This window comes from Falco biarmicus, chromosome 1 (genome assembly GCF_023638135.1).
Source record: "Falco biarmicus isolate bFalBia1 chromosome 1, bFalBia1.pri, whole genome shotgun sequence".
In the NCBI taxonomy this organism is placed as follows: Eukaryota; Metazoa; Chordata; class Aves; order Falconiformes; family Falconidae; genus Falco; species Falco biarmicus.
The window spans coordinates 118,001,808-118,014,912 of NC_079288.1; the positions used below are offsets into that span (position 1 = coordinate 118,001,808).

A 13,105-nucleotide genomic window follows, 5' to 3' on the forward strand; every position below is an offset into this window, starting at 1 on the left:
AAAAGAGGAATCCTAACTTTAAAATAAATCTTTGAGTCAAGCCATGCACATATACATGTTAATGCTTGCATGCTGACACACAAACACATCCAGTCTCCGTTCCATTTAACATAAATATATACAATAGCCATACTTATTCACTATATATATTCACTAGTAAACATACGAAATGTATCTACTGTATCACAGGGAAGTTAGATTACTTACAGGAAAATGTTAACATGGGTGTTGTATGTACGTCTAATCTAGCCTGCCTATGCCATAGGATGTACGTGGAAAAATGTGAAAAACATTTATCTTTGTCTATTGAACCTATCTGTTCAACATATAGACAATTGCCAGATGTGTTACTAACATAAAAATTAAAACATCAAATATATTAGGGTTTGGATGTTTCAATTCTGTAGCAAATTAGCAGCAGAATTAGAAAGGATTTTTAAAAGCTTCTGCAAGATTTTTTTTAACACTGTAGTTAAGATTAATGAGATAAGAATGTTCATGATGTTTTGATGCAGTACAGGATCACACCAATTAAGTTTCTAGACATCTTTTAAAATATCTCATGAAATACTACGAGAAACAATCATTTTAATAATAGTAATAACACTAATAACAGTAACAAGACTTGTATTTGACCTTCGAAATTTTTTTCCAAAAGTTCACTAATAATTTCAGTTCTCTTGTAAATATGTAGGTACAGTAGTCTGGATTGCTGTCTGCCACTGAGGAACTCATGCTGTAGTACAGACATGGTAGGATTTTCATGGGAGAAAAATATACAGATACAGAGCCGGGGCAATTGCTGCTTTCATGCAGCACTGCTGTCCTGCTCCTGTCTGACACAGTGCATTGGGGTGGTCGTGTGGCGCTGGAGGTGCACAGCAAAACCTGTTTACAATATTCTTTCAGATACTACAGACATTCACTTAAGGGCTGTGTCCAGTCTTTTGCCATGCAAATTAGTGTGCTTTTTAATTTTTTAATTTCAGTTAATATGCTTATGTTACAAAACAATTGTGCTATTTTACAGCAGTAACTAAATATTACACATTAGGGTGTAGAACACCTGCAAGTCTCTCCACCTACAAAAATCCTTGTCCCAAATCCTAAAATATCCTCTGCCAACACATAAAATGCATTGGATTTCAAAGGCAACTTTTGTCCTCCGTGGTTTGTTTTTTTTTTTTCCATGTATTTGCACAGAAATTTATGTGCTAGCAAATCTCTCCATGTCTATACCAGCTTCCGTCTTTTTACAGATGGGGAATATAAATCAGAGAGGTTAAATGGAAAGGAGGATGGACTTAGCTTAAAACAGAGAGCAATGAAAGTTCTGACATCTGCTTCTGGCTCTGTGTGTGTGCATGCATGTGTGTTCATTATTAAATAAACTTTAGTAAGAAACACTGAGCCTCTCTGTATCACAATTTCTCCATCTGTAAAATGGGAATAATATTGCTTACCTATCTCCTAGAGGTGCAGGAAGGTTTAAATCACTATTCTTTATAATCCACTTTGAGATCCAGAGATGGCAAGTGCTATAGAAATGGAAGTATCAGAGTCAGTGTAAGAGCTGGAACAAGAACACCATAATTTCTGGTGCCTAATATCTCCTCTGAGATCACAGCTCTCTCTTTCATCCCTATTTTATCTCCCGTTCCGAACTCTCAAACTAGTGCATAGGGAAGCCTCAAGTCTGTGTGAGTATGGGTACTAGATAGAGGGTTTTAATAAGCCGTTTCACAATTCTGTTAATGTAATTATACTATTTGTACATATATTCTAATAGTATTTGAGGTGAACAAGATGATTAAAGAATCACAAGTATTCCACTTGAAATTCTTAGGGTACATGATTCATGCTGTACTGACTATTGATCCTTCCTCAAAGACCTTAACAAAGATTTTGAGTGTAAGAGCGCTTAATGAATAAAAGTAATATGGAATTGCAATAAAAACTGGAAATACAACCCAGAAAAAAATACATTAAAATTCATTTGTTCCTCAGTACACATAACTAAGCCTCCCATTCACAGTTAGCTAATTCTGTGTAGACTGAGAGAAGAAATGCAAAGACATCGGTGGTAGATGAATAGAAAAAGAAATGAAAAACACTAATATGAGAAGGAGAAAATAGAAAATAAAATATGCAATGATTATTCCTAGCTTATGAATCAGAAATAACAGTACATACTGCAAAGCCCTAGTCTGTCTAATAAATCTTCCTTTCACCCTGTTGTGAATCATCCTATTGCATCCAAACTTGATGTCAGACTACTATTTTACAGCCATGAACATAGTCATATACATTTCCTCTTTTGGCAAACCCTAGGAGGGATTGCCTGCACTTGGAAGACCTTCAGACGCTCTGAAACAACATTTTCCTCCTGCTTAGTATTGCTAGCTAATCTGACTAGGACGGAGAGAAGGCCTGTTGCTTCCCTCCACAGCTGGCAACCAAAGCAGGAAAAGAAAACACATCCTATATCTTTTATAACTATTGTCACTTTTCACTCTATATTTAACTATATATTATTCACACTATATTTAAGAGCACCATAAATTCCCACAGCACTGTATCTGTTAAAACAGAATGACTGCACAGTTCCCCCAAGTGCCAATGGTCTAAAGATCCAAATGAACCCCTGGATAATAAAACCTCCAAAGAACATCACATGCCAGGCATGCTGCTGCTCTTACAGAAATATTGCCGATCTCCCTTCACTTAGGAGAAAGAAGATGCTTGAACCTAAAACCTTCTCTTTTAAATCAAAGCAAGCTATGCAACAGGAGAACAGGGGAAAAAGCCAGGTTGTAAACTGTCATCTTCCTATTTCAGATCCAAATTCTGTAAATTATCACTATATCCAAGTAATATTTGTCTTCGTATGGGCTTTCAGATACAGGCTTCTATGCAAGCGCTCAATGCATTACTTTTTTTCTTGCGGGTCCCCTGTAAAAAGCATGTGCCCCACCACGCTACATTTATGCAGGTCAGGTGGTCCCCACGCAACAGTGCAACTAATGCAGAGATTACAGGAGGCTGTGATCTCCTGCGTTACACCCAGAAATAGCCCAGCTATTCAGGCTTTTTGGTGAAAGCCTTTCACTTGTAGTGAACAATAATTTAAAAAGGAGTTAATTACCTCACGTACATGATGGCAATGTTGGTTTTAAATTTGCATTATTAACTTTAATTCTCTTTATATTTTTATGGTTTGCTTTACAGTCTATATGTTAACTGTAGCAGATGAAATATCGCCCTTCACTAAGTCCCATTAGTTTTGACAGAGCCGGGAATGGATAATTCTAGTGGCAATCAACAGACTGCAAATTCAGCATTCTTGTTTTAACTTGGCGCAATGAATAGAGACCAGGACTCAAGCGGTGGTGGAAGGCATTCTGTATGAAAGAACTGTATGAAAGAAAGGCTGTTTCAGCTAACCTCAAGCTCTAGTTCAGTTATCAGCAACTACATTTTTGGAAAGAGGTCAACAAGTGAACGGGAATGCAGAGTAAACTACCATAGCTGCCTCACCCTTTGTAGTGGTGCATCCAGGTAAAGGGTGAGACACACGGCTGGGGCTGGGGCTGGGGGATGTAGGATGGGGATTACTCTGCTGCCACCCATGTTCTGTGAATAAAAAAGTATTCCGGTCATTGCATGTGTCAATTCAGTATCTTTTTCAATCCATAAAGTCTTTTTTTTTTTTTTTTTTAATGAGCTATTACTTAAGCTTTTCAAAGCATTGCTAATAATACTTTATGAAAACTCCATTAACGACATAATAAAAAGAGATTGTCTTATCCAGTCCGATAAACTTGGGTACACAAATATAAAAATAATATTTTCTCATATATCTTTTCCTCATAAAGTAATTTCAGGGGAACATTTTTCCTCTTCTCTCAAGGCTTTAGTTAAGAGATTTTGTGTGTCATATCTATGTACTCTGTAGAGCACACACGGACAAAATAGCTTGCACTCCAGATGCCCATGTTACATTTTACACAATTAATGTGGTTTTGTTAACTCTGCATTATACCAAATAGTTGAAAAAAGGAAGATGGAACATACTTACTCTTGTACTTAAAAATAAAATAAAAAAGGCCAACTGTCTCCTAACATCACTGAGTCAGTTGGCTCCGGCAGCCGCTGTTTATGTGCTTATGTATATGTCTGAAGACTCCTGAAGACCACCAAGAGAGTCGGGTAAGAACGAGACCACATTCTGCCTAGCCATTTCTGGCATGTGACAAGATACGGAAGGCAGAAGAAACTTCTGCACATGAACATGTAAGTTGCACCAAGGCAGAAATTGTCCCTAATAAAGCCATGGAATTCAGTATGACTGAAATGTTCTTTCCGGGATCTGCAAAACCTGAAATATAAACATTGTTTCTAAGATAAACTAACAGCATTTGGACTGATGGGTACAATTACCCAGATTTCATGTGAAACAAACAAAAAAAAAAAAACCAACCTGGGAGCATTAGGTCTTCAGGCTGTGAATAAATAAAGTAGGCCAAAATGCAGAAGTTTGTAATTGTCGAACTGAATCTTTTCTGGAAACAGACTTGCTTTTAGCTAAATAAATAAACACCACAGACCATTAAAATCTTTCCTTCCTCTAAGAATACAACTTTACTTCTGGAACAAAGACGATTATGCTAAAAAGCTGTCTTTTGTGTAAAATAATGTAACCACATGTATTGTCCTTTCCTTTTGTCTTATATTAAGTGCATACATTTTCATGTCTATATTAATTTAAGTTAGTTCAAGAAGCAGTGATTCCCAGCCAAGCCAAAATTTGACAGTTTTGTGGTGGGTGCTGCACTGACCATAATCTAGTGAACGTGACAAATAGTTTTACTTACTCCGTGAAAAGGGGGAAAGTGTTTTTTTGCACTTAGGTGTGAAACTCCAGTTTTCAAATTCAAACTTAGTGTTGAATTCTGTATCAACAACTTCAACAGATTATCAGTCTTTTTTGAAAAAAGTTTATTGATCAAATCTCTGACTGACATATATTGCCACTTCTATTACCTTCACTTCAGGATTGGAAAATACATACTTAAAGATGTTTTTTAGGTTTGGAACATGTCTTAGTAAATATTTTCACATGGCAAATGGGATACTTGATACAAATGTTGACACATCATGACAGTCACTGAAATAATGTTTCTCTGGTGCCACTGAGTGCTCTGAGATTTATATTCTACCTGGACTTAGCTGATCCTCTGAAAGAGAGAGAGAAGGAAAAAAAAAAAAAAAAAAAAGCGCCTTTCGGTCCTTATGAATAAGTATCCAAGTCCCAGTTCATGTAAGCACCAGAAAAAATTTCTTTCTGTCTAGGACTATCCTCAAGCATAGGCTTAAGTTTAAGCACTGACCTTAATCAACATGTGCTTTACATTAAACATACGATTAAAAAGGATTTTCTTTTGAATCAAGTCCTGGATTTTGTTGTCAATGTTCTGTGGCACACAAGATACTTTTATGTGTATTTGATTTACTGTTCTAAATGCTGACTTTTTTTTTTCTTTTTTTTTCCCCTGCCAGCAACTGCCCAGTGGCATAGTACATGTCAGATTTGATTTATCTCTGGTTGCCATTATTTACTACAGAAACAATGCTTTTTAGTTACTACAATTCAGCACAGAAAGTGCCAAACTATATTCTATAACGTACCATAAAAATACCACAGACAGTTTTCCCACAAGATATGGCGAGCAGAAGAAAGCATTTTCATCTTCCTGTACTATTATAACTGTTATTATCTACCTGAAAACACTAAAGATAATACATGACATCACCATTATATTAAGAGAATCATGGAATATTTAATTTTGCAAGAGTTCTTATAATTATGTACTGTATTAAGACCTATTAAATAACTCCTAAATTATTCCTGATGTATGTCAAACTTAGCACAGAGCATATTCACTAAGAATATTTTCAATTTCTCCATCAACAACTTCTTCTAATTGCATACATGTTCTAGTAGCAAATTCCCATTTTTCCCAGCTCTCTGTAAACTAATAATTCTGGTAGTCTCCTTTGTAATACCAGTATTACAATTTATTTTTTTTAAAGATTGCTTGTATATTTGTATGCAACAATGTTTTCTCCTCCTCAATCTTCATTCCTTCTTCCTTCATGCAGTTTTGGGTTTGGTTTTTTTTTCCCCAAAATTCACCATTTTATTGCACTTCTCTGAAATCTACAATATTCATCTCTTTAAGCTGACAAGCCTGAAAATGAACATGTCAGTTTGAGAGTTAACCAATGCAGTATACACTAAAGGCTGGCTACAATGTGACTTTAAAATTTTCAGTGCCCTGGGGAGACGAGGAGGAATATGAAACATTCCTCTTAAATTGCTCTTAAATGCCTAAGTTCCCTATAGATTCATGGGAGAAGCAGACACGTCTAAGTCATCATTTGGTGGCCTTCAGACGTGCCTAAATTAATCGTGCTGGATTTGGCCTGAAATAATTAAATTTACTTGTTCTTACACGAGGTAACATGCATTACAGTATTACCTCAGCATCACACAGTGTATTCCTATCCAATTTATCTTTGCCATGATGTTTTTTCCACCACCCCTCTCTCCTAGCAGGGGTTAGGTGGCATCAGGGTCTGGCAGGTATGTCCCCTTTCTTTTTGTAAAAGTTTTATTTTTCACATCTAAAGCACAGGACTCAACTTTGTTTTTCATGAGCAGTACATACTGAGATTTCAGAGTCCTTCCCAGTTTACCAAGATAACACACTTAAGTATGTCACACAAACTTCTCACAATCCTTTCAAAACTTCTCTTATTCAGAAAGGCATACAGGCTCAGTTTCTACCCATGAACGGTTTGCCCGGGACCATTCTTCATCACTTAAGTCTACCAGAATGGAATGATTTATATCCACATTATTAAAATTTCTCAGCCGTATTGAGCAATATATGGGGGCCACATAGTGTGATCATATTCAATCTGCTTTCAGAAATGATCCCTGGCCTGTGTTCTGACACTGGCACCATGTTTGTTAGGGAAGAAAGCTAGCTGACACAGGCTAACGGCATGCCAGAGTGTAGGAGTACAGACCATAACAATCCAGTGCTGGGAAGGATCCTGTTTAATTAATTAGAAGCAGTATAGCCATATTGGACATAATGAATATTGCAAGTACAAAGCACACAGCACTTTATCTCAAGTAGAGCAGAAAAAAAGTTACTACTACATCCCATTTGTAAGCAAGAACTTTTTGAGATCTCAATTCCTATCAATGCACCCAGAGCTGTGTGCAGCTACATTCAACTGTCATCTCAATTCCAACTGAGAATAGATGGACATCAAATTAAAGCACAAATAGGAAACTAAAAAAGTCACAAAGTGACAGGATTTTACTCTGACATAAGATGAATCCACAATATCAGCATCTATAAAATCCCTTATGAATAAAGAAAGGTTGCATTCAAGCAGTTTCTTAATGAATCCTTTTCCAGTGCTGAATGCAGCCATGATGCTGGAGGTGAAAAGATAAAGTCAGAAGACTCAGGTCACTTGCTAAAACAGGAGTCTGTCATTCCCGAAACTTCTTTGGTGAATCTACTCTGCATCCATTTTTTGTTTCTTTCTAATCCACATTACTCCTGATAACCTGTGAAAATGTCATGTAAAATAACATCATTTACACATAATGAAATAGATTCGTGTGTATGCAAGAAATGCAGATTCACTCTTGCAACTCATACATGCACATAGTTTTCAGGTAGAATTTAGGAAGCAAGTTCTGAAGGTTTGCTTCCTCACGTCCGCGATATTTTCTTCAACCAACAAAGACCTACCCTACCAAAGAAAGAAATTAAATTACCTTAGAAGTGTTTGGATTTTCAGTGAATCCACATTGATTACTTTCCTCATACTTTGTTCTTCCAACAATGTATTACGTATTGAAGTTAAACATGGCGTTCTAATTGTCTGTATCTCCTGTCTCCTGACTGACAAGAAGGTACCAAATACATCATTTTTCACTCTTCTGACTTCACCATACTCTGTTTCTAAACCAAATTAAATATATTGACAGCTCCTTCCCAGCAGCTGTCATCCTAATGCTAGCATGGAACTGTGAATTCTCAGTGGTTAGTGTACGAACAGAGCGTTTACAGGCTGGCCAGATACATAGCAATGCCGATCCCTACAGCGTGCTTCTCCAGACACAATAAATAGACGTGGTTCCTTCTCCTCCTGGCTATTCGTTGCATTCTTTAATTGGCTTTCCCTGTTTTTCTCCTTCGGTCGAGGAAAAAGAAAAGGGAGGGAGGTCCTCAAAAATTAAAGCAGTGGAAATGACAGTGGAAAATCAGAGTTACTGAACGCAGCAAGAGAGCCAGAAACAAGAGTAATTTCCTCTGCTGTGTAGACCGAGGAGTTCCTCAGACAGAGGCGAGCAGAGGGGAAAAGACTTTGCTGCGCATAGACCCAAGACAAGGCACAATTTCTTCACAATTCAATTCTCCAGCTCCTGACTGTCACAATAAGGAGGTTTGTATGTTTAAGAATAGCATGTATCCATAATAAATAGCACTTGCTCATCAAAAATAAATAACTTTAGTGCCTTTGAAGATTTTAACTGCAAACATCTCATTGCTTTCCAAAGAGACTCACGTCCATAAGTGGCTAAATTACTTTTGTCATAGGATTTAAATTTATAGGACAAGAGGCATTTCTGAAATTTAAACCAGCACAACACGGTAATCTCAAAAATTACTCCTAAAGTTTCAAGCAATCTTTCTGCTGTCAGCCTTTTTTTAATTATTTTTATTTTTTATTTTTTTTTTAAATATATTCCACTGGTAGGACTCCAGAAAATGGTATTTCATTATTTAGAAGAAAAAAAAAATATCTCCACAAATGGTATATTGATGGCAGACATAAGCACTCTCAAAATTGACATAAATGAATAAATACAGCACCAGTCTGAGATAGTTAGATGCACAAGACTTCTGTGTTCCAGTCAGGACTGGAAAATACAGACTTTTACAGCTATTAGAGGGAAAGAAATCATTGAAATGATAAATTTTTAAGAAAAACTAAAAATATTGTTTTCTTTCAAATAACAGTTACTCGAGGTTTTTTTAACTTTTTCAATTATTTTCCTGCACTGTAGTTGCAAAGAGCTCTAGAGTCATCTAGGATAAAAGACGCATGTAAAAACCTAATAACAGGTACTTTTTTTATCACTATTTTGTACATACTGGGTACTGTTAGTTCTGTCCAAGGTCACAGTTAAATAAAGAGATTCAAGCAAAGAGTATTTAAATATAACAGCTAACACCTGTGCTGTAAAATTAAGAATGCTTATGCTGTTTTCTGATATACATTATTTTCATAAAAATTTATAAAAACAATGTGATTTATAGGTTTTACTGGGCTACAGCCAAGTTATCTTTGCATATTTATGTATTCCTTTCTAATTCTGCTTTCTGAATTATCCATTTCCTTTCTATTATTGCAGTAATACTCTGTAAGTGTTCTTCCCTTTGAGCAATAGCTGCAACAGGAATATGTTCAGATAAAGAATGCAAACCAGTCATGAATGTGAGATAAAAATACCTCTCAGAAGTTATGCAATACTCATTGAACAGTGAATCATCGTAAGTGGTTTATTCAAGATCATAGAGTACCTATAATAATGAGTAAAAATACATTATAGTCATGCTCTTCCTTTATTATATTTTAATTAGTATTACCTGTTTAAGTTTTATTTCAGGTTTGGGGGTTTTTTTAAAGTTTTATTTAACTAATAGAGATGATGCATATGAAGTGGCAAACTTCATATACATGAGGTATAAGTGGATAAATCCCTTAGCATTTCAGCTACAGAAAAAACGGGAACGCTTTATTAGAGTTTTTAGAAAAGTGGTCAGTCAGGTTTTTTAGCGTTATTAGATGTTGGCTTTTCAACTCAGCCTCCGTTTTTGCTGACCAGTTTTGCAGGTACAAAGTCATTCTCATTTGTGCAGAAATGAGAGCTGTATCCTGTCCCAGAGATAAATTCCTGGATATAAGTGAAGAGTTCCACTGTCTGTGGCAGGTTATGCAGGATATTCAGCTATGCAGATGAGATTTAAAGCTCAAAGACAGAATTTTAACATTCTTTTTCAGCACAAAACTGTAATATTCACAATGGAGCAACTCTTCTAATATAATTTGTTTACTCACAACAGTAAAAATTGCATTTCAATGCAACTTTTTTTTTTTTTTTTAATCCAGCATTACAGCGTTGTCTTTCCTCTTACCCCAAGAAATGAAATATGAACATGCAACTTATTGGTCTAATTTGTTTGTTTACTTCCATGCATTTTTACTTCAAGTATGTGTGAAAATCACAAACTGAGTTAAAAATTAATAATGAAGGGATCAGACAGCTTACAAGTTTACCTGATTTATATTAGAAATTAAGCAGGCTAATTTTAAAAGCAAAAGTGTAGACAGGCCTAATTTTTAAAAATTAATCAAGTGCCCCACTCAAAAGAGCTGTTATCTGTGTTTATGCAAATGTAATGCTAGTAAGTCTATCACAGCTGTGATAAAACTAGAGAAATAATTTCGAGAAATGAGATGTAACTAAACAAAAAACCAAAGAAAATTCTTCTTCTGTCATATTAAATATATAAAATTGTAATTTTCCTTCTTTTGTGGGGGGGAATGGACGGACAGGCTGACACACTTGCCAAAACAGTAAAGACTTCTTGCTTAAAACATCTTTTCATATGTTTATGTAAAACATCAGCAGAAAATGTTGTGTTACATATTCTGCCGTACAGAAATAGGCTTTTATGATCCTAAGTAGATCAAATAACCCAAATACTTCCATGTATTTTTTTAATTCCTCAAAGGATTGTGAGGCACTTCTTGCCCTGGTATAGAGACACGAACTTTTCTTCTCTAGGTCATTTGTTCTAATCTAATTCAGGGAGATGGATAATGGTTTTAAGTTAAGCCATTGTTTGGGCTAGCTCTGTGGTAGATTATTTGAAATAAATCGATGGTTCGGCTCTTAAACATTCAACTGTGCAAAGACTTTTGAAAGCTTTTTAATTTTATTTGTAAACCAACTTGACTTGGATAGGTCAAGTTGAGCAGGTAATAAATACTATGTAGAAAGAGAATGACGGACTACGTCGATACTTTCACATAAACCCAGGGGCTGGTGCTCAAACCCAAGCCCACCCTCCCCGATTGCGCACACACCTTCGTTGTACCTCTGCTGCAGAGTGAGTCAGTGGCTATCCAGGCTAAGAAACAGAGGCACAGGACAAGGACAAACTTACCTTTAATTTTTTTGGATGATACAAGTAAGTCTCAGGCAAACCATTTGACTCTGCAAGCCTAGAGCCATGTGCATCAAAGGTAGCGTGGATGTTCAGAACCGTGCCACACAAATCAAAGCAGCCAAAGAAATAACTCCTAATAAACAGTTAGCTAAAGAACTCCCTTTTCCCCTCCAATGCACCTTGCTTAGGCTTGCTTAGCTCCTTGGGGAAGAGACCAGCTTTTTTATTCTCTTTCTGTACATGTCATACCTAACATAAAATATGTTGATGGTGTTGCCAATAATTACCATGATAATGATATAGTTTCATCAGCAAAGATGCTTGCATGTATGTAGAAAATATTGCAGAGTTAATTAGGGGGCTACTTTAGTACACAATTACTATTCCAGAATGTCTCCTTGTATAAACACTGTTATTCTGTGTAGTAAATTTTGCCTATGTGTAGGGGTTTTTTAAACCTGTTTCCACAGTAGATTAAGTTATGCAAAAGTCTTTTTTTAGAGCAAAATAAGCATTTCTAAATAAAGTATTATGGCAATATTTGACTGTTTTGGTATCTAAAAAAAATTCCTAACCTGTTAATAGGAAGAAAAAAATATTCAGTAACGTCACCGTGTCAGCTTTAGGAAAGCTATAAAGTATTATACAAAAAACGCACCTAGATCTAGAATGATCCACAATTACAGAAAAAGAAATATTAAAGCTACTTCTTATCAATTATAGACCAAAACACTACTGAGATGGATGTAATGGTGCTGTTCCCACTATAACCATCTTAGGACCTGGTCCAAAGTATTTAGAAATAGATCAGAATCAGACTGATCAGGTATTTGTTGTGAAGATAGTCTCTGTTGGATATCCTACAGAATCTGATACAATGGAGCCTAAATCTTGGATTAGGGTTTTTGGTCACTACAGTAAAAAATATTTATAAAAATAATGCTAATATAACCACCACCGAATGACAAATTAGAAACTGCTAGAATCTATTTCAAAAATATAACAATTGCTCAAAAGCTACATTTTATTTTCCTCACCAGTGTTATTTCACTTATTTTCTCCAGTCAAGTTCAGAATCTCTTCCATGTTTTATGAACATTCAAGTAATTACGAAAATTTCTTAACTGTTTGCAGAAAGGCAGTGCTCAAATAACATGGATGAATAAGAAGAAATAAGTGTAAATTATGCAGTAAGAAGAATATGCAAATTAGAAAAGTCCTGAGTCACTCTATGAAAAAAATACTTTCAACCCCCCTACAATTTATTGATACCATTAAAATTTTGTAAGTATGTAAAAATATATTCTTCAAAATACATTATTTGAGTACAAAGAGATCTACTTTGCATAACATACAGAATACATATGTTTATGTGGAAACTGGTGTATGAAGAAGTCCAATGGCTCAGACCAGTAAGGTGAAAACTCGATAATGGGACATACAGAAACCCTTTCAAGTATGAGGATTTATATCTTTTTCTACATTATAATTTGCAATATAGCTGCTGCTGTTTTCATTTATCCATGCAATGACCTAAACCTCAAACAACAAAGAAGCAAACACCCAAATCCCCACTATTAAGCCTTTGGTTTCAATCATACACCATAATCGTAAATTTAGCAGATTACCGTATTATTTGTCTCAAATGTGTATCATTTTATCAAATGTGTATGATCTTATCAGTTCATGACCTGGTTGCCCTTCAACTGTTTTTCTGCCTTGCTACTCTCTTGTTATTGAGAATGGCAAACGAAAGCACCCAGCTTACCTTCTCT

At 35.7% G+C, this 13,105-nt stretch overlaps 1 protein-coding gene across 4 annotated transcripts in view; it reads right to left on the reverse strand.

Annotated features, from left to right (window-relative positions):
• Positions 1 to 13,105, reverse strand: part of PCDH10 (protocadherin 10) — a 34,339-nt gene that overhangs the window by 2,583 nt on the left and 18,651 nt on the right. Inside the window, exons 5-6 of one of the 4 annotated variants that reach the window (XM_056322750.1) lie at positions 3,538 to 3,633; positions 1,464 to 1,538 (exon numbers count right to left, since the gene is read on the reverse strand). The exons of 1 other annotated variant lie outside the window; for it this stretch is intronic. In XM_056322750.1, coding sequence (XP_056178725.1) covers positions 1,504 to 1,538; positions 3,538 to 3,633 — 131 coding nt within the window. In that variant the 3' untranslated portion in view covers positions 1,464 to 1,503. The remainder of the gene's footprint in view (positions 1 to 1,463; positions 1,539 to 3,537; positions 3,634 to 13,105) is intronic. 2 more of the 4 variants (XM_056322767.1, XM_056322758.1) reach the window with 2 other exon arrangements.